The following is a 19761-nucleotide window of genomic DNA, read 5'->3' as shown; positions in this document are numbered from 1 at the left end:
GACGCACAAGGGACTGGGCTACGCGCCCTGTGGGAGCGGGACCTGGCCCCTGGCAGTGCCAGGGCCCTTTGTCCCTGCCAGCTCCCTGACGTGTCTGGGCACTCCCTGGGGATGTGGGTGATGGAACTCTCGTGTCCCCACACCATGAGTGCATGCAGGGCTCCCCAGTGCTGCCATAGGGATTTGTTCCCAGGGGTGCCCACTCTGCAGGCAGCACCTCCTGCTTCCCCAAAACTGCAGCCTGGCTTTGGCGTACGGAAGAAATTTTGTACAATGGCCAGTGACTTGTTGCTGCAGGAACAGACTAGTTCTGCAGTTGGACCTGCATCAGGAGCTAAACTCAGGTTTCCTTCCCAGGAGTTCAACAGCAGTGTGGCACCTGCCATAAAATGTGCATGAAGGCCATCACTATTCCCAAATGGTTACATCTGCCTGGAACCCAGTGGGATTTGTTCTATCCTTATCCATAATGCAGATCACCAGTTTGCCAGGGACACACTTCTGTTGGGGAGTGACCCTGAGCATGGATCCTGAGGACTCCCAGCTGCCCTTCCATCACTGATGGAAGAGGGGAGTGGATGCACCACTGTCACTGTGACAGTTCTACCTTGCTCTGGGAATGAGGATGTGTGACACAGGCATTTTGGGCTGCAGTACTGGTGTTCAATACACATATCCAAGTTGCCCAGTCTTGTACCCACATGCCTGGTGTAGGGATGAAGAACCAAAGCCCTCATTTACAGGGGTGTTCATCTGCAGTTAGAGAGGCACAGAAAGAGAAATTAGTGTTTTTACCCTTATTAACATTGCCTGGTGTGTGGTCAGGTCATAGAAGGCACTTTACCAAGGAATGGAAGATGGTAAAGTTGTCACTGCTCACATATTGGGAATTTGCGTCAACTTTACATAAAATGTGTCTGTAATCCTACAGCAGTGTCTCTAAGAGTGCCCTTTCATTCTTCAGAGGGGACTCTACAGAGGCTTTCCAAGTTAGCCTTGCTGTTCCTCTCTCCTTTCATGTGCATCTAAGTTGGAATAACAAGATTCAGCCCTAAGCTTCCTGGACAACCATAGCCCCTCACCAAGCACTCTGCTGCACCATTGACCCCAGAACATTTGGCAGCAAACCTTTTGTCACCAACAAGCTCAGTTCAGTTGCTTTATTTCATTTTGCAAGATTAAAAAAAAAAAAAAAAAAAGCCTGGAATGGAGCCAGTGCACATGGCAAGCTGCCTGGCATCCCCTCCAGCGTGCAGTGGCTCCAGGGAGCCTTTGGCTGCAGCTTCCTGAGTGGCTGGGGCAGGCAGGGACAGCAGCAGGGCTGTCCCCCTGCTCACTGGTTGTAGTAGTAATCCTGGCCGTACACATCGTATCCGTGCCCTTTGTAGTAGCCGTACTCATCCTCGTAGGCCCGGTAGCTGTCCCCGCGTGCGTACTCGTCCTGCTCCTCGTAGGCACCCTCGGTGGTGCCCTCGTCCCCCCTGGCTGTCACATCGTACTCCCACAGCTCCCCAGCTGTGGTGGCATCTGTGGTGGCATCTGTGGGTCCTCCATCATCCATAGTGGTTGCCTGGGTCAGACCCTCTTCGTTGGTGGTGCTTGGGAGGGTGGTGGCTTCAGTTTCCTCCTCCTCCTCCTCTTCCTCTTCTTCTTCTTCTTCCTCCTCCTCTTCTTCCTCTTCCTCAGCTTCACCAGTGCCCTCCTCAGCAGCCACAGTGCCGTTGCCATGAGGTCCCATACCCTCTGTGGTATTGGTGCTTGTGCCATTGACACCATTCTCATTCTCATCTACTTCTTCTTCCTCCTCTTCCTCCTCTTCCTCCTCATTCTCATCGCTGTCTTCATTTTCAGAGTCTTCCCCCTTGTTGGCAGTCCTCTGCCTGATCCCTTTCAGGGTCCCTTGGCAGTCCTTGCCCTGGCAGAGGGAAGACAGCACAGCATTATTCGGATGTCAGGAGGCTGCAGGTCCATGTGGAAAGGGGCAGGCATGGGCACAGCTGAGCATCCCCCCACACCCTGCATGGCAGGACTGTCTTTTTGGGGTACCCCTTCCAACCCCAAGTTAATGCCCAGAGCTTGGTCCAGCTATGGGTTTTCCAGAGCAGCCCCCAAAGCAGAAACGGGGTGCAGGGCATCCCATGGGTACAAGCAAACATGCAGTGAACAGCCCTCTCCCCAAACCACACCTGCTGGGGGGATGTGGCGTCTCCTCCCAGTGCATCCTGGCAGTCCCCAGGGGCTGCTCCAGCAGGGTGTCCAGCTGCCTTGGTGCCAGCATAAAATGGCTCCTGCAGGGACAGGGACAAGGACAGGATAGGGCAGGGGATCAGCAGTTGGAGAGGAGCACAGGCCTCCCAGCAGTCAGAGGGGTACAGAGCATCCACACACTGCATTTGGGCATTGCTCCGAGTTCCCTGCTTTCCCACGGATCCTGTTCCAGGCTGAAATGGAGAAGCTGCAGCAGGGCAGCTGGAGCTGTGCAATTAAGTGGTGGTGGCTGGACTTGGGTGTTCCCATTCTGGCTCCACGTTTTGCTTTGCAAAGCATCTAAAGGTTTTCTTCTGAAGTTACCTCCCCCAGTTTCCAGTAAACACAGGAAGCCACAGGCACACTGCATGTGGACACACTGCACGTCATGTGTGGATGGTCAGTGAGAGTGTGATGGCTCAAAGCCAGGCGTGAGCCCAAACCCCACCAGCAATCAACCATTGGCAACGCTTGGCCCTGGAGATCAGCAGCAGAGCAGGGCTCCCAGTGGGGTGTACAGCTAAAAAATGGTAAGGAATAACCCACATGCAAACAGAGCCTGGAGCAGCCACTAAGGAATTGGTGGGGCAATTCACCCAGTGTCCAGTCTGGGAGGAGGAGCTTGTTGTCACCAGCAAATGATTCCAGCCATGGCAGGGGGATCTGAGACCTGAGGTCAGTGCCATCACTGTCCTGGGCAATCCTTGCTGCTCCAAGGCCAAGACCAAGGATGCCTACCCTGGCATTCTGGGCCACCTTAACCTTGAAATACAGATGCACCTGATGGCAGAGAAAATCCAGGTTGCTCTCCTCTCCGATAGGAGAGCCATCAAATTGCACAGTGCAGCCAGCTGTCCCAGTGGAAGTGATGCTCCCCATCCATCAGCCAACATAACAAGGCTTTTTGCATACCTATAACTGACCTTGGGGCCTTTTAGCATGATTCCTCCTGCTGACCACCCTGCCAGTGAAGGCACATCCCTGCACGGGGACAGTCACTGCTCTGGTGCCCTCAAAACGAAAAGGGCAGACCTAAAATGCAGCTACATTCCTGCATACCACTTAATTTCTTCCTGAGAAATGAAATTCCACCTTTTGTTGCCCATCCCACTACTCAAATTTATCCCTAGAAATTGCAGTGGTTGGGGAGAGAAACAGGTAAAATGGGGAAAATTGCAGGGAGGTACCAGGGCTGGCACAGGGGCCACCCCACGCTATATCCCAAGCCCTGACAGGCCTGCAAAGTTGGGTTTAAACCAGATTCCATGGCTTTCATTAAATAACTTTTTTAAAAGAAAAAAATAAAAGGCTTGATTTGGCCTGACGCGCAGGTTTCCAAGCATACCAGATCCTTATTTCAAAGCACCTGTGTGCCTGAGACCACTGGATTATTTTTGAGCATTTGCAGCCTGGTGAGGCACAAAAGCTCTTTATAACCCCTTACATTTAATTTTGGACCTGGGTGACTCTCACAACTACAGAGGTGCCCAAGCTCATACTGATCCAGCAGACAGGAGCAGCTTTACCATCTGAGCGGTACAAATTTGACTTTCCCAATATAGCAACAGTTGTGTCACTCCACAGACACACATGCAGAGCATAACTGGATTTTCCATAGAGATTTTCTCAGTGCTATAGGAGCAACAGACCCTGAAAGAGGAAGGTGAGTTCCTAACAGCACTTTCTTCCTTTGTTGTGTGAACCTCCTTGCCTCTGTCTTTTGGCCTGTCCTGCTCCTTTCTGAGACACTGGAAATGGAAACCCAGAGAATTTGTCTCAGGATTGTTTGGTGAAATCCTCACTCAGGAAGAAAAAGGAAAGCAAAAGGAAAAAAATTACAAAAAAATAATAAAATAAGTCCCAGAGTAGAAAATCCAGTTGTATCCAGAGTGCAAGTCTGTAGGCGGTCAGTGACCACAAATGCTGATGAGCAGAGACTACAAAACCAAAGAAAGCTCCCAAATTCCCGTATTTGTTTTTGCAGCCTGTTGGTTTGCTATACTCACCCCCCCTTTCTCCTCCTCCGAGCCATCCCCCTCTTCCTCGGATGAGTCACTGCCCTAAGAAGAGGGAAAACCAGGTTGGAGGCAGGCAGGTAGGTGGTTCCCAGTGGTGTCATGAGTACAGTGTTCTGTGCCCAGGCCCAACAGGGCCATGCCAACAGGGCACAGACCATGCCCCCATCTCATTTGGGGCAAAATCTCTGCATTTGGAGGGCGGCAAAGCAGCAGCAAGCCATCAGAAGCACCCACCTGGTACCGTCGCTGCGGGGGATACACGTAGATGTACCTGTACAGGTAATGCCGGTGCCGGCTCTTGAAAACCTACCAGGAGAAGGAGGGGGGAAATCCTGTCAGTCTTGGGTAAAGGAGCCACCAAAATGTGCTGTTCCTCAGGGTCAGCCCCGTGTGGGACTGGGCACGTGGGGTGGGGGAGACCCTACCGCGTTCTCTTCCGAGTTGTCCCACTTGGGTCGCCGCAGCCAGCTCTTGACCTGGGGGAAAGGGCGGGTTGGTGTCAGCCCCACAGCAGCCCTGGGGCGCTCCCCCCTCGCCTGGCACTCACCGAGAAGGAGCATGCCATCCCCAGCAGGCAGACCAGCACCAGGACACTCCTCATGGCTGCTGTCTCTAGGAACACCGAAAAACGTCGAGGGTTCGCTTTCCAGCTAGAAAGCACCAGCACCACTCCAAACCATCCACATGTCTGTGTCCACATGGGTGAGTGGGGAGAAGAAAGGCTGACTGCCAGCCACTTCTTGGTGGGGTCACCCAACCCTTCTGTAGACCCAATTCTTTCTTTTCTTTTTCTTTCTTTCTTTCTTTTTTTTTTTTTTTTTTTTTTTTTTTTTTTTTTTTTTTTTAATCTGCCTCAACCTCCATGAATACATTTTGGTTTTTTTCTAGAAGCCACAAAATACCAGAAAAGCAAGTTTCACCACGTAGTGGACTCAAAGCTTTCCTGGAGCAGGACAACTTATTCCTGCTTCCCCACTGCCTTTGAGGGAGGGGAAAAAGCCAACCCCACTGGAGATGCAAGAGGAGTGACTGGGAGCACTGCCCACTGTGGCTGCCCTCCCATAGCTCCAAGACCTGCTTGAGCTCTGCCCAGGGAGCAGTGCTCCTGGGAATTACACCACTGACAGTTTAACCTCACTGAGGAAAAACAACCAAGCAAAAAAATAATGGAAATAAATGGCTTCTACAGCCTGCCATTGGAAAAAATAGCAGTGGCAAGGCACCAATGCAAAGAGCCCCTCACAGGCATAGCAGGAGGGGACTTGGTTCTGTGCAGGTCTGAGCTGCACACCCAAAGCACCAAAACACAGCCTGCCCTCCTCCATCATGGAGCAAGGAGCACACCCAATCCTTCCAGTGGCACCCCAGCCTTCCCCCAGGGAGCTGAGCTCAGTCAGGCCCACTAACTTTCCTTTTTCCTACCCTTCTGCCCAAACCCAGTATTAGCTGTGCTTGTAGGGAATTGTTATTGCATTTATCTCTGTGTGAATTTTCCCTATTTTTGCTTAACTCAGGCTAGAAAACAAGTGGCCACAAGCTTCCCTGACCTCGCAGCGAGGCTCTGGATGCTCATCCCTTCCACCCAAGCACTTCACAAAGCCACAGACCCAGCAAAGGTCTAAAAGAAGCACCCCATCCTGCCAGCAAGCTGAGACCCCCCATCTCCCTGCAAAAAGCAGCCATCAATGCACAACCCAGGTGGGAAAAGCAGCAGCAAGCTTACCCTGCCCCAGCACCGAGAGCGACCCACGGAGTCAGCCGGCACAGATTTCCTCCCGCTGCCGCCCCGCTGGGATTTAAGGTCTGGCTTTGCCCCCCCCTCAAGCCAGTCACCGCCCTGCCCAGAGTGACGCCAGCCCTCCAGCATGCACCAAAAACCCTCCAAAACTTCAACGCTGGCAGATTTGGTGCACAAACATAGCGCCCCGCGCCGCTGCCAAACCCAGCGAGGTTTGCACTGCGCCGCTTAATTGAGGGTCTGGCCTCAGATGAGCGGCTGGGAGGCCGAGGGTATAATAACACTCTGGGTTTTAATTAAAATAAATATTGGGAAATCTGTTCCTGGGGGGTGTCCACCTCCCTTTTTGGGAAATTCTGTCACTGTTTGTTCAAGTAGACAAAAAGACCGACCTCAAAGGCCCGGCTCCACAGCTACTTGGGCAGAGCTGTTAAGACCATTAAAAAAAGCCTAAATCCAAACAAATCCCTCTCCAGGATGCCTGCAGAGGCCTTGGTAAGGGCAGGGAAAGAAAAGGGGGCTCAGATACAGGTGTCACCAGTCCCCTCTGAGAGCCATTTCCACCACAGTGTTGCTACAAAATGCATGTCTGGTTTATTTCTAATGCCCTGCAAACTAAACTGTGCAGTCCCCTGCTCTCAGAAATCAGGCATCGCTCAGCTGAAATCTGTGTATGTCCCCAGCAAAGCAGAATAACTGCCTGGGGGTGGGGGGGAAATGAAAAAACCCACCCACACGTGCACTCAAATCACACTGAGGACCTCGGTGGCAGGATACAGCAAGCGGATGCTGCCCCCGGCCCCCACCTCTGCAGGGACATCTTTTCTCCTTTACCTATATTTATCATTTCCTGCTTGGATTTCAGCCACCCAGCTCAGTGCACCTCTGCTCCATCTTTCCCAGATTTTTCTTGCACTCCTCAGCAAAGGCCCCTAAGCTCCTGCACATCTGGGCTGCAGTGGTTCAGGGAATGACTCCTCACCAAATGCAGCTTTGCTTCCCACAGTGGGAAGGAGAACTGCAAATCCCACTCGATGGTCTCAGCCCTACAGCCCTAGGAGAGGGAACAGAGGTGCTGAAAAATAAATGCTTTCAGGCAGGTTCTGTAATAGTCAGCTTAGCCAGTGGTAAAACTATGGTTATTTAGGACAGAAAAATCCATTTTGCCATGAAAGACCTGAATTTTTCTTCTCAAAACTAGGTGCACAAACAGCCTCACCTACATGCAGGGGAGCCCAGCACTGACAGGTACATGATGGGGAGTTGATAATTGCTGATGGAGCACCACACACATAACTTGTTTCTGGGGAGGGAGAGGTCCCCTTTAGCCCCCCGAGGGTCCAGAAGCCCTGGCAGCAGGCCATGCCACATGCCCACCATGCAACCCCTGGGGCTGCAGGGCACATCTGCCCCACGAGCTTCAAAGCCCCTTGTGGCACTGTGAAGAGTCCTAATTATAAGGGAGGTCTGGCTGTGGCTTTCAGCTGATGCCTTGTGCCAGGAAAACCCACACACAAAAAGGAAAAAAAAAAAAAAAGAAAATAAAAAAGAAACAAAACACCCCAGCCATGCAGTTTTTTGGTGCCAACACAGCAGCCCCTGATAGAGAGATCAGCATTGTGAGGATTCCCCTGTTGTTCCATCTCCATGGGGTGGGAGCAGCTGGAGGGGCTGCCCTAGTGGGGGCAATGCAGGGTGTTCAGGGCAGAGATAGCCCTGCTTCCCATTGTTCCCTGCTGTCCTCAGCTGCTGGCCTAGGAAAGCAGTGAGCACATGCTCGGCTTTGAGCTTAAAATTTCATCACACTTGAGAACAGAGAGTCCTGGTGGGAGGCGATTTTTAATGTAATTAAAGGGCTTCTGCTCCAGGCTGCTTAAAAAATATATGGAAAACTGACTATAAAAACACTTATTTCACCCAAGATCCCTAAAAAGCACCAGGATAATTAACATGTGCCCAAGTGCCTTGTGCAGCCAGCACCTATGTTTAGCTCCTGGAGCGGGTGCTGCCCGGGCAGGCCACCAGCAGCAGCAACCTCACCGGCACCATGGCAGGACACCAGCAGGGAGCTCGGCCAGCACATCCAAAATGTTTCCATTTGAAATTCATTTTTTATTATTGCTTTTAAAAGCATCCCAAGGCAGGCTTGGAGCACTGGTCTTGGTCTTTTGCATGAACTCAGTCTCTCCGAGGCAGCAAGGCTTGGAGGGATCACCCCTTATCTATTATTAAAAGTGATTGCAGGCTTTGAAAGCTTTACGAAAACGATCTCACCTTGCTGGAAACAAAAAATGGAACGGCTTATCTGCCTCCAAAGGATGGGGTTTTAACCAATGTGGTCTAGTGGAAGGTGGGGTTTGCACCAGCTGCTGGCTGCAGCTTTGAGCTGGAGCTTGCACCCAGCAAGGGCACCCTGTATGGTTTGGGTGTGCTTGCCTGAGCCCCTGGAGACCTCAGGGTCAGAGTGTCCCTGTCTGGCTCAGGCTGACATGGCTCCTAAGTCCCACTTTAGTTATTATTTTTGCAGGGCAGTAAATGAGCAGAGCAGAGCAGAGTGCTCCTGTCCTGCCCGGGCGCACTGCGGGGCTGAGGCCACACCGTCCTATTTCCACACCCTGGAACTATTCTGGAAAGAAACCTCAGGGCCAAAAATAAGTAAAGAAAACAAAACCAGAAGGACACTTTGAGCATGATGGGAAGAGACCAAGGTGCTGCTGCAGCCAGGGAAAGGGGCAGCCTGCCATTCAGCTCAGCAGCCAGGGCACCCCCAAAATGTAGGGGGTATAATAAATACAGGGGTCACCTGAGGCACAGCTTGCCCTGGCTGCCACCTCTCCCCCTGTGCTGTCAGGGACAGGAGTGTGTGTGCCTCAGTCACCAGCTGTGAGAGGAGGGAGCAACAGCATAAGAATAAGGAATGCCTCAGTTTCCTCTTACCTCTCAGAGCACAAACACAAATGCACACCAGCATCAGCTGCACATACAGTTCATTATTCTTTAGCCAACTTTCAATTTTAGAATAAAAGTGTGAGGGGAGAATTTCTAAAATGCACTTTGTATCAGCCTCCATTATCAATGCACAACCTTTATATATTGGCCCTCTGCAGCTGAATACTTCGTATGTTTTTCCTTTTTCTCTGGAAAATAAAGTAGGTCTGGTTCCCCACCTGCCTCTGCCTCCATCCAGGTGTGAGAGCCCTCGAACACCTCCTCAGGAGAAAAAGCCAAATAAACCCCTGAAAGACCTCTCTTTCAGGAGGCAAACAGGAAGACAGCCTGTGTTCATTGCAGAAGTGACAACCAACAGCCTGCACACCCAGCTCAGGGGCTGAGCTCTCTAACAAAGTTAAATCAGTGTCCCTGGACCTTCAGGCACCTGGAAGGTGTGGAGGCACACTGCTCCTGTGCCTCACTGGTGGTGGCTGCCTACCTCCCTGCCACTGCACACACTGCCCTAACCTGGTAAAACCCCTGAGTCTGGGATTCTAAAGCTCCCACTTGCAGCAGGGGCAGAGTGTGTCAGCAGGAACTGCTGCTCTTGCACTGGTTGTTTGTTTTTGTGTGCACACGAGTTGCAGAAGAGTGATATATATATCCACATATAGAATCATAGAATGCTTTGGATTGTAAAGGGTCTTAAACCTCATCTGGTCCCAATCCTACTGCCTCCCAGCAGACCAGGTTGCTCAAAGCCCCATCTGGACTGGCCTAAGTACACAAAGAAGTATGTGTCTTCTGTGAAAACTAGCTTAACACTCAGGCATTCATTTTGGTTTCTTTAAATGTGACTTTGGAAGTTTTCACACTGTGATGGAACTATTTTTTGTTTTGCAGGTGAAAGAACATCAGGTCTAGGGCAGAAAGGGCAGGTGTTGCCTCTGTCCCCAGGCGCAGCTTCACCCCCTGTGTTCAGTAACCCGATGCCTTCTGCTAAAATGCAACAGCTTTTGCAGCTTTGCATTTCAGGGTGTGAAAACAGGAAAAAACTGAACTGCAAACCACTCGTTCACTCTACAGCTTTAGGTTTCCATCAGGAGTTTGGGGAGTGCAATATGAGAGGATTTAAGGTTTCCACCATGAGTTGGGGGGGATGCGGTACAGGTGGGTGCTAACACTTGCACTTTACTTGTACCATCCTGTGGTTCCTGGCTCCTTGGGGCAGTGCTGGGGGAACCACAAAACTCCCAGGACATGGCTGAGCCAGGGATGGGAAAGTTATTTGCCATCAAAGAGCATGGCAATAAAGGGAGCTGGAAAAAATTCCTTCAAGCATTCAAAAGGTTTGTAACATTTTGGGGTTTCACTGAGGTCAAACATTGTTTTCCCATGTCTGGGATATTTCTTTTGTTCAGATTGATAACCTTGTGATTCCATCAGAGATTTTTCCTCCCCATTGAAAAGGGCACAGGAACGAAATCAAACTCCTGGCCTCACTGTGTGCTTGGAGAGGAGTGGCACAGAAGAGACAATCCCATCAAACCTGAAGGGAGTCTACAAGAAAGAGGAAGAGAAATTTCTTACAAGGGCATGTAGTGACAAGACAAGGAGGAGATTACTTCAAAGTGAGAGAGAGAAGGTTTAGATTCCATACTAGGAAGAAAGTCTCTGCTCTGAGGGTGGTGAGGCACTGGAACAAGTTTCCCAAAGAAATTGTGCATGCCCTATCCCTGGAGGGGTTCCAGATCAGGTTGGATGGGGCTCTGAGCAACCTGTTCCAGTGTCCCTGCCCATGGCAGGGGCGTTGGATTGAGATGGTGTTTAAAGTCTCTTCCAATCAAGACCATTCTGTGATTCTATCATTGTTTCTTGCACAGACATTCACATTTTGCTAAAGACAAACACAGGCCAAGGAAAAGCCTTGCAGCCAGCTATGGAACTCAGATCACTGTGGGAAACCCAGGAAATTTGTCTGCACTGTCAAAAACGCCACTGCTGGATGGAGAGGTGGTCAGCAAGTGCAGGGGTCTCTCTGTTTCTCCCACCAAATCCAGGAAGATAATGGGGTTGAATAAGTACAGCTCATGTGCCGTGGCTGCCCCAAGTTCAGCTGCCACAGCCAGGTTCAGCACTGCCCACCACTTCAGCCACGCCAGCTACTTATTAAAAATAGAATTTTTTCTTCTTGGAAAGGACAAAAAAAACCAACACAAGAAACCTTTCTTTTAAGATGATGCAAAGTCATGTTTTCAAAAACCCAAACGGATCCAAAAATACCTGCTTTAAACCCCAATGCTGATTTCTGGGTAAATCGCTGCATTCAGCTCCAGAGGCCACCCCCAAAGCACAAAGAATGTCATGTGGGTGGATAATAAAAGCATACATCGACGTGGGCATTTTTTATCCCTGCCTAACCCATGGGGAAAACTGACACTGACAACTTCATGGCATAATCCTCCTGAAAGTGGAGGCAGGAACATCTCCAGTGATGGCAGAGCCTGTGGCTGCTTGCCCTGCCATCCCAAAAGCAGAAAGCAGGAGTTTTCCCCTCCAGTGCTAACAGTGCACAGCCACATGGCACAAAAACCAAATACATAAACTCCTAAAAATGCTGTAAAATCCTCCAAGAGAGCATCTTTTGGTCACACTCCCTCTGTCCATCCAAAACCTCACCCTGTGAAGCCCTGCCCATCATCAAACCCTTCCAGATGTCGAGCAGGGTGGTCCTGCTCATGCATACACGGATGAACAGCATTTGGTAAAGATGGTCCAATGCCACCAGCATCCCCCAAAACCTTTCAGATGTCCTTGCCAGCTTCTGGGCACACCCCTGCATGAGCCCTACACGAGCAGCTCCCTCCCTGCAGCCAAGCAGGAGGTTTTCCCAGAGAAGGGCAATGCCCAGGAGGGATGGTCCCGTGGGAAGTTGTCCTGGCAGGACCGGCAGGCAGCAGCCAGCCCTGGCACGGGCTCGCTGCTTTTTGGGGAGCAGCCAGCCAGCGGGAGGCGAGTTCTGGACGTCGCCGGCCAGGACTGCAGTGGCAGCAGGTCCCCGGGAAGACACGTGAAGGGGACCCACGTGTGGGACAGCACAGCCGGACACCCTCGGCCCTGCTTGCGAGAAACTCGTACCTCCCTAAACCCACACTAAAGCCAAAGCAATCCGGTTTTTCTCTCCAGACAGGCGGACGGGGACGCGCAGTTCCCTGCCCCGCTGCTCCCGCCTGCTGCGCACCCCAGCACGGCTCCCGCAAGGATGAGGATGGACACAGGATCGTGCCCAAATTTGCGAGCAGCGGTTTCACCCCACCCCTGAAACATCCCGGCCGTCCTTCTCGCAGGCTCACTGCAGAGCTGCACTCCTTTTCCTGGAGGGATCCCAAAAATAATGCTCCATCCCACTGTCCCCACCCGCCCCAGCTGTCGCTGCGCAAACATCACCTCCGATGGCCCCAGGGATGTGACAGAGGTGGCACCAGCCGGAGCTGCAGCACCCCTTGCTGGTCACGGAGAGCTCCCAGCCCTGCCAATTCACTACTAACACTTAGAGACCGGGATGGGACCCAGCCTCTCCGGCTGCAGCCAAACCCACGCTCGCTGTCCTTCGCCGCAGTGGTGCGGCTACACTCCAGGATTTTGGTGCCCGTGACCCTGATCACTGCCGCCACAGCATCCCCAACTATTCACACAACTGATGCGAAGGGTCCGAAAAATAAGGGCCAGGTCACAGTGAAGTGGGGACTAGTGGGATGAAGGAAAAGAGGCTCATTCCCAAGGCAGCAGCGTGGGGAAGCCACAGGTTTCACAGTCACAGAGCTGATCTCATACAGAAGCAAAAATAAAGTTACACAGGGTAAAGATTAAAACAATTTCCATAAAACCCGGGAACTGCTCAGCTCCCAGCCTTCACAGTGGTGAAAACAGACTACAAATTAAGTGTGGTTCTGCTATAAGTAACAGGAAAATATTTCATTTTCTTACTGGTTCTTGAATTTGGTACTGCAGCACTCAGCAGTGACACCCCTGAAAGTGCACAGCTGAAGGGATGTACCCAGTCAGCCTGTCCCCTTGGGGACTGTCCCCTGCAGAGCCACAGCTCCGTGCTGTAAAACTGCCCAGTGACACAGCAGCCCAAAGCTCCACCTGTCAGCACTGAAACCCTCATGGTACTGCTTGCCCTGCACATGTGAACAAGGGAGAAGGGCCTGGGTGGGATTTAAAATAACGTTATTTTAAATAGTGTGTTGTTTACTTGCTGACAGGAGGAAAAAACCAACCACATGTCACATAGAGCAAAACAGGCTTTACTCATGATAACACCTTTTCCCTGCTTACCTGCATCTCTGCTGCAGAGAACCTGGTACCAGGGGCCACTGTGGGCACACAGAGCCAGTGGCTCAGAAGAATCCTCCTGTCCTGGAACATCTCTCCAGCACCTCAGGAAGAGCAGCACAGCCCTTGCTCTCATTGCAGGAGGTGATTGCCCTATTTTAAAAAGCCCCAGGCCCAGCTCACTGGGGTAATCAGCTAGATTTTCCACTCTACCAAGAGCAGGGGTGACCTCTGGAAATAAAGGGGATGTGAACACGCTCAGCTTTTGTTTTCCCCCTCCCCCCAGCATGCTGTGGCTCCCCACTCAAATATCCTGCCCTTTGCTTCCCACTCCTTCTGGTCCAGCCCCAAATTGCAGACCGTGACACATCCAGAAGAAAAAACCAGCAACACCTCAAACAACACTACATTGGAGTTTGGTGGTTTTAATGGTGATTAAAGAAATCAGCAGGGTACATTTCAGCTTTGAAATACAAGTGCAAAAAGGACACAGTATAATGTTTTCTGTACATTTCTTACAAAATAATGAAATTATTACATACATCCCATCCTGAAGTGGTACTTCACACCCTGCTGCCCCCATGTACCATGTGTGCACACCAGCTGTAGCTTTTCCTTTTTATGTGCTGGACGTGGAGTTAGTGAAAAGCTCCAGTTGGAGTCTGGGCAGATGTGTTTAGGTAAATACAAGGGGTGAACACAGGGACCTTTCTGCCCAGCATGCCTGGGAGTGCCAAACCACCACTGTGCCCCTGGGGCAAGTGGGCAGCACCACCCTGCTGGCACCCACAGCTCCCAGCTGCTCTCCAGTGTGATACAGAAAATGCCTTTTCTTGCTGTGGTTCAGTGTTCTCCCCGCTCCTGGCAATCCCTTCACTCCCTGTGCAGGCGTGCCCAGGCCTGGCCCTGGCGAACCCAACCCCATTTTAACCACAGTACCTTCTTGAGAAGAAGTCAACCAGGCTATATGGCAAATAAATTAACCCCTCCTTCCCCACACCCCCCAGAGCACTGGGCACAGGTCAGTACCCGTCCTGGCAGTCATTGTCATCGTAGTCAGCAGCGGGTCTGTGGCGCAGGGCGCCCGGCCGCCGCTTGCGGCCCTCGCTCTCCAGGCTCTGCAGGGAGCTGTCATCCCCATGGCTGCTGGACTCGGGGCTGGCATCCTCCTGGGAGTGGCTCTCTGCATCGCCATCGTCTTCCTGGGACTCGCTGTTGTCGCTCTCTGTGGACCTGCTGTCCTCACCTGTGTTGTCCTCTGGGCTGCTGTCATCCTCGGGGGACTCTGGGCTCTCAGCTGATGTGCTCAGCACAGAGTCATTGTCATCCTCCTCTGACTTCTCCGCAGTGTCCTCTGGGGACTGGCTCTGGTCGTCATCGTCTTCCCTGGACTTGCTCAGTTCACCCTCCTCTTCCTTGGACTCGCTGTCAGGTGTGGACAGCACACTCCTGTCCTCAGCAGAATCCCAGTCCTCCTGCCCCTCCCAGGTCTGGCTGTTGCTGTGCTCGTTCAAGGTTCTCACCACCTCTGGGGTCTCCCGTGGCTCTTCATCTGACTGTTCATCAGTGCTCTGCCTGGACTCGCTGTCCTCATCCTCCCTGGAAGGGCTGTCCTCCCCATCCCCATCCCCATCCTCCCTGGAGTGACTGGAGCTTTTTTCCTCTGACTGGCTGTCAACAGGCTCTTCTGACTGACTGTTGTCCTCCAGGGATGGGCTGTCTTCTCCAGAGTCACCATCCTCCACCTCGGGGGACCTGCTGTCCCCCTCTTCCCAGTGGTGGGACCCAACCCCCTGGGCGCTCTCCCAGCTGTTCCCCAGGGCACGGGGCCCAGCGTGGCGCATCCTGTAGCTGCTGCCCAGGCTGTCAAACACAGAGGGATCATCCCCCTGCATGGCTTCATCCTGGAAGTCATAGCTCTCCTCCTCCTGGCTGCTGCTGCTGGCCCCTCCGTGCCTGTAGGCGCGCCCAAAGCCGTAGCTCCTGTAGCGTCGGTGATCCACCCCGCCGCTCTCGCTGCTGCTGCTGCTGCTGCTGTCACCGTGCCCCCTGCCAGCCCCGCCATCCCCACGGCCGGCCTCGGGCTCCTGCTCCCCTGCCCCATCAGCCCCAGCCACGTAGGTGGGGCCTTCGCCCCTCTCCGCTTCCCCGTTGGCATCGAAGGTGTCGTCCCCGCTGTCATCCTCCTCGTCCAGGAACCCGCCGCCGTGCGAGGGAAACGCGTTGGCTCCGGCGCCGTAGTGGTCTCTGTTGCCATCATCGGTGTCACGGGCATCTGCCTCCTGTGGAGGGGACAAACAGATGAATGCAAAGCCTTGGCCCAGGCCAAGGGAGCTTTCCTGGCAGAACTGAGCAATCCTCTCCACTCACTCACCAGGAAACCAAGGTCGTTCCCATTGTGGGCGCCCGTGTCCTCGTGGTCCACCTGGTTCACGTGCTGAGCCTGCCCGACTCGGCCTCCCACGTCTTGGCCTCTGAGCTCACCCAGTTCCTGATCCACAGCATTCCCACCCGTCAGGTCCCTGGCAAGGGCATTGTCCCCTGTCTCTGGACCAGCAGGAGGATGTCTGCCATCTCTGCCATCTAGGTGGTTGCCCAGCTTGTCCATGTAATCTTCATTTGTGGTATCCTGGAGGCAAAACTTTGGTTTATTAAACACCAACCACAGCACATTTACTGCTGTTGCTGCAGCACCTCACTCCCGAGCCATGCAAGAGCTCAAGCCTTTTTTATTTATTGCACCTCAGCCCTTTAGTTATTTCTGCTGAGACAAAATAAAATGGTAGCCACCAACAAAAGGGCAGTACAAAAAAACCCAAGCTGGGGTAGTTCAGAGCACAGAAACTCCTTTTTCAGGGCCAGCACAGCAAAAGGTATCAGGTGAACTGGGATCTTTCTCAGGGAGGCAAGTCAAAACAGGGTGAAATCAACCCAGCTTGAAAAGACTAAGCAGACAAAACTCAAAGACCCACAGAAGCAGCAGATCCCTCCCAGGTTTCTGGTCCAAGGATGCCTGCCCAGGGCTGGCTCCCCATCCCAGACTTGCTCCCTAAGGGGCTGCTACCTGTGGGACAGGGGCACCTGTGGCTTACCTCCTGCAGGGTGCTGGGGTGAGTGGGTTCATGGCCAGGCACCTAAACACATCCAGGAGACATTTGATCAGTGGTCAGTGTGCCTTGGCTGGGCAAAACCAAGGGGTTTGGGGTGGGAGTGTCAGTCCAGGGGGTACTTACAGGGTGAGCACAGGCCACAGCCCAGAGAAGCAGCACCAGGAACGCAGCCCTCATGTCAGTCGTGGTCCCTGCAGCTGCAACAAGGAATGAAGTATTTGCAGGCTAGAGCAAAGCCTTTGCATGTGCCTCTAGCTGGAACTCGGCCCCACAAAGCCCTCCCAAATTACAGTGCTCAGCCTGGCATGTCATCAAACAAGTCAGGGATTTGTCCTTGTGCCACCTCCTGGCATCTCCTGCGCAGAAACCTCCCTTTTGTTTGGGATTTGAAATACCCAGCCATGTACTGGCAGATTCTTTGTCTAAGCATCATTAAGGAGCAGGAAAGCTCTCCCGAGTTTCCTGTTCCCATAGCAATGTCACCACCCAGCTGAGCTCAATGGTTGTGACAGGAGCCTGTACCTCAGATGGGCAGCACTGTGAAACCACGAGATGCAGAGCTTCACCTCCCACCAGGAGTGGCCCCCACAGCCACAAAAAATCCCCCACCATTCCAAAGTGGAGCATCCCAACGAGATAACCCCACAGAGAGCTGCCTCTCCAGAGCCCTCGGGGTGGGCATCCCAGCAGCACTGCTGCCTGGCAGGCACATAAAGCAGTGACGGCTTTCTTTCAGCTCTGCTCTCATTTCCCAAGGATTTTCTTTAAGCAGCCCAGCGCCTCATCCCTATGGGATACACTAACCACACTGACCATCACCCTGCACCCAGAACACGCTGGAACGAGCACACTCCTGATTTCTTCCCTGACAAAGCAACACCTACATCCCAGCTGATGAACCTCCTGCTTTCAACCAAAACTTGTGAGGAAATCTTCAACCCCTGTTCCCAAAGTTGCCATTTTCCCTCCAGGCAATGCCAGACCAACCCAAAGACACCAAGACCTTTACCTCAAGGTGTGATGCGAGCCCGCCTCTCCTGTGGTGCTGGGGATGGGATGAGTCGGCTGCCTGTGTTGGAATGCTCCAGGCTGTGCGTGCCAGGGTGGCTGGGCAGGCATTTAACCCCTGGTCAGTGCCAGCCCCGGGCTGGGGGCAGCCAATGGCACCGCCGGGCAGCGCTGCTGGCCTGGAGGTGTCACCGGGAACCGGCCTCCCACGCTTCCTCCGCCCTCCGCCAGGACGCCGGCCCCAAAAAAGCTCCTTGTGGTTGCAGCATGACGAGATGGGCTGGCAGTTAATGAGGGACTGTGCTGGCCCTGTGTTTTGACTGCTAAATTTATCCCATTCACACACTTCCCGCCGTGACACACGCAAACAACTACGGCGTCACCCACGCCGAGCGCTGGACCCCATCCCAGGGATGGCATCCTCCTAACCCTGAACTTGGGAGCAGAGTTTGCCCTGTGCTATGGAACCCACAGGGACCATTTCCCTGCCAGGTCTCAGCCTTGTCCTGTACCTCGGGACAGGAGCACAAAACACCCTAGAAAGAGAGTACTTGTTTTATTTTCATGTCACTCGTGCCAGGAAGAAGGGAAATACTAGATGGAGGTGTACAGGAAGCATCTCACTCTCTGCAACGAGTGTAGCATTCCAGTGCTCCCTCCAGCTGCTGGACAGGGAGGGGATGAAACCTCTGCTCTGGAAAACTCAGAGGGACATGGACAGGGCTGCAGCCTTGCTGGCATTCACAGGAGTTGCTGAAACTGAGAAATAAATGACTGAAGGAAACTTGGGCAGGGTCAGGATTGAGCCAGGGCTCTGTAAACTGCAGGTTACCTGAATTTTCTCACCCTGCAGAAAACAGCATCCAGATGGCATGCCTTGTGCTGGACAGAGCATCTTGTAAAACCAGACATGTCAGTCTGCTGCTGGGTGCAATTTCATCCTCACATCCTACTGTCTTCCCCCCCTCATTGCCAGCCCACAGCCCATGTCTGTCTGTCCTGTGAGGACTGCAAGGTGCTGAGGGTGATGAGCATCATTTTTCTCCTTCCTCCTGCCCTGCATACAGGGAGGCCCCAGTGTTACTGTGGCCCCACTGCTTTCCCCACAACCCCCTGGCCTCAAGATGGTCACCACCAAGTCACTCACTCTTGTGCCCATACCTTCAGCAGATGTTTTCCCTCTTCTTCCCCACCTGACCCCTGCCACAGATACCGTGGGATGTATTTTCCTTTTGACCTGGGTCAAAATTATACCCCTGTCCCCAGCCAGATATGAGTTCATGTTGCCAACCTTTTTTAGGCACCTCCAACAATTACCATGTTTTGTTGTTTTGTGTTGGTTTTTTTTGCAATGTCAAACCTGCATTTAACTCAGCCCCCAAAGATCTGGTGCTGCTTCATGTCCAGGTGCTGTGATGCAAGAAGGAGATAAACACCAAGCTCTGTCTGCCCAGCTCTTTTATAGCACAGGTCACCCATTTCCCCACCAGGCACCACCCCAAGGTCATTTCTCTCCTTTCCAGTAGCCCTGCAACACCCACAGCACCAGCACACCCAACAGAGCTCACTGAGAGCACCCTGACCTGACCCATGTCCCTGTAATCTCTGTAATCTCCATCAATGAAGTCTGTTCCCAAAATCCCTTCCAGAGATCATCCTACAGCATTATCCAGATTGCTCAAGCAGATCTGCCTGGTTTTTGCAAGGAAAGGAAACCCCAGCCCACATATTACAACCTTACAATTAACCTTATAATGAAAAAAATAAGATTAAGAATTATTGTTGTTACATCTGAGGTGAGAAATGGATTCAGGGTGGGAGCAGCAGCTGTCTGTTGGGTGTTTTAAATGCCACTGGGCATTTCCCCAAGTCCTACCCTACCAAGATGCTCAGTCCCTGGAAGGAAGATGGGGAAACCTGGCCAGGCTAAAGCTGGCACCCTCACACTACCAGTGAGGATGTGGCCAAGTCAGAAATTATAAGACTGGCAAGGCTGGTAAGAAGATGCAGGAATATCACTTCTGTGTTTGACAGTCTGAACTGCCTGGTGTTCATGAGAACAGAGCAAAGAAATGAGTGCAGACAGCAGGAGGGATAAGACACAGCAAAGCCAACAGAAAAGCTGCACTACAGACAGCCAGCTGGTGGAGGAGGAACATAACAGCTGCTCTCCTCCACTGATCAAGACAGCTCAGCCTCAAAAACTCAATAAATAAATATTGTTCAAAAAAACCCCCCACTGTTCCCTTTTCTTTTTTTTTTTTTTTCCAGTCCAGGATATTTTAATAATATTAATGATGCTGGTGCACTTCTCTCCTGAGTAGACCTAAGGGTTTTGACAGCAGCATCAAAAGGAAAATGAATGAACAAA

The 19761-nt window shown here is 52.4% G+C and overlaps 2 protein-coding genes across 4 annotated transcripts; both read right to left on the bottom strand.

Annotated features, from left to right (window-relative positions):
• Window positions 1-1178: 1178 nt before the first annotated feature.
• LOC116996601 (integrin binding sialoprotein) lies at window positions 1179-12405 on the bottom strand. Of its 3 annotated transcripts, none has more exons than XM_033060446.1 (7): window positions 12382-12405; window positions 4813-4877; window positions 4691-4741; window positions 4500-4571; window positions 4254-4307; window positions 2187-2288; window positions 1179-1915 (listed from the first exon to the last, which is right to left on the bottom strand). In XM_033060446.1, exons 2-7 carry the CDS (start codon window positions 4864-4866, stop codon window positions 1334-1336), a joined length of 915 nt encoding a protein of 304 aa, XP_032916337.1. In that variant the 5' UTR covers window positions 4867-4877; window positions 12382-12405; the 3' UTR covers window positions 1179-1333. The 3 variants fall into 3 exon arrangements, with proteins under 3 accessions (XP_032916337.1, XP_032916336.1, XP_032916338.1); XM_033060445.2 differs by lacking the exon at window positions 12382-12405 and adding an exon at window positions 5989-6180; XM_033060447.2 differs by lacking the exons at window positions 2187-2288; window positions 12382-12405 and adding an exon at window positions 5989-6181.
• A 1272-nt stretch (window positions 12406-13677) lies between these two features.
• LOC116996501 (dentin matrix acidic phosphoprotein 1-like) lies at window positions 13678-17617 on the bottom strand. The gene is made up of 5 exons (XM_033060227.1): window positions 17392-17617; window positions 16506-16579; window positions 16365-16406; window positions 15647-15901; window positions 13678-15554 (listed from the first exon to the last, which is right to left on the bottom strand). The coding sequence occupies exons 2-5, from the start codon at window positions 16557-16559 to the stop codon at window positions 14295-14297; spliced, it is 1611 nt and encodes a 536-aa protein (XP_032916118.1). The 5' UTR covers window positions 16560-16579; window positions 17392-17617; the 3' UTR covers window positions 13678-14294.
• Window positions 17618-19761: the final 2144 nt, after the last annotated feature.

This window comes from Catharus ustulatus, chromosome 5 (genome assembly GCF_009819885.2).
Source record: "Catharus ustulatus isolate bCatUst1 chromosome 5, bCatUst1.pri.v2, whole genome shotgun sequence".
Taxonomy (NCBI): domain Eukaryota; kingdom Metazoa; phylum Chordata; class Aves; order Passeriformes; family Turdidae; genus Catharus; species Catharus ustulatus.
This window is presented reverse-complemented; position numbering and strand designations above follow the sequence as displayed.

What these genes read in the sequence shown, in the direction of transcription:
- LOC116996501 (XM_033060227.1), bottom strand. Translation starts at nt 16,559, where the DNA reads ATGAGGGCTGCGTTCCTGGTGCTGCTTCTCTGGGCTGTGGCCTGTGCT. An exon ending in CTGTGGCCTGTGCTCACCCT is followed by an intron (nt 16,407 to 16,505) that starts GTAAGTACCCCC and finishes GGATGTGTTTAG; the next exon opens with GTGCCTGGCCATGAACCCAC. An exon ending in ACCCCAGCACCCTGCAGGAG is followed by an intron (nt 15,902 to 16,364) that starts GTAAGCCACAGG and finishes TTTTGCCTCCAG; the next exon opens with GATACCACAAATGAAGATTA.
- LOC116996601 (XM_033060446.1), bottom strand. Translation starts at nt 4,866, where the DNA reads ATGAGGAGTGTCCTGGTGCTGGTCTGCCTGCTGGGGATGGCATGCTCC. An exon ending in ACAACTCGGAAGAGAACGCG is followed by an intron (nt 4,572 to 4,690) that starts GTAGGGTCTCCC and finishes TTCTCCTGGTAG; the next exon opens with GTTTTCAAGAGCCGGCACCG. An exon ending in ACGCCACATCCCCCCAGCAG is followed by an intron (nt 1,916 to 2,186) that starts GTGTGGTTTGGG and finishes TCCCTCTGCCAG; the next exon opens with GGCAAGGACTGCCAAGGGAC.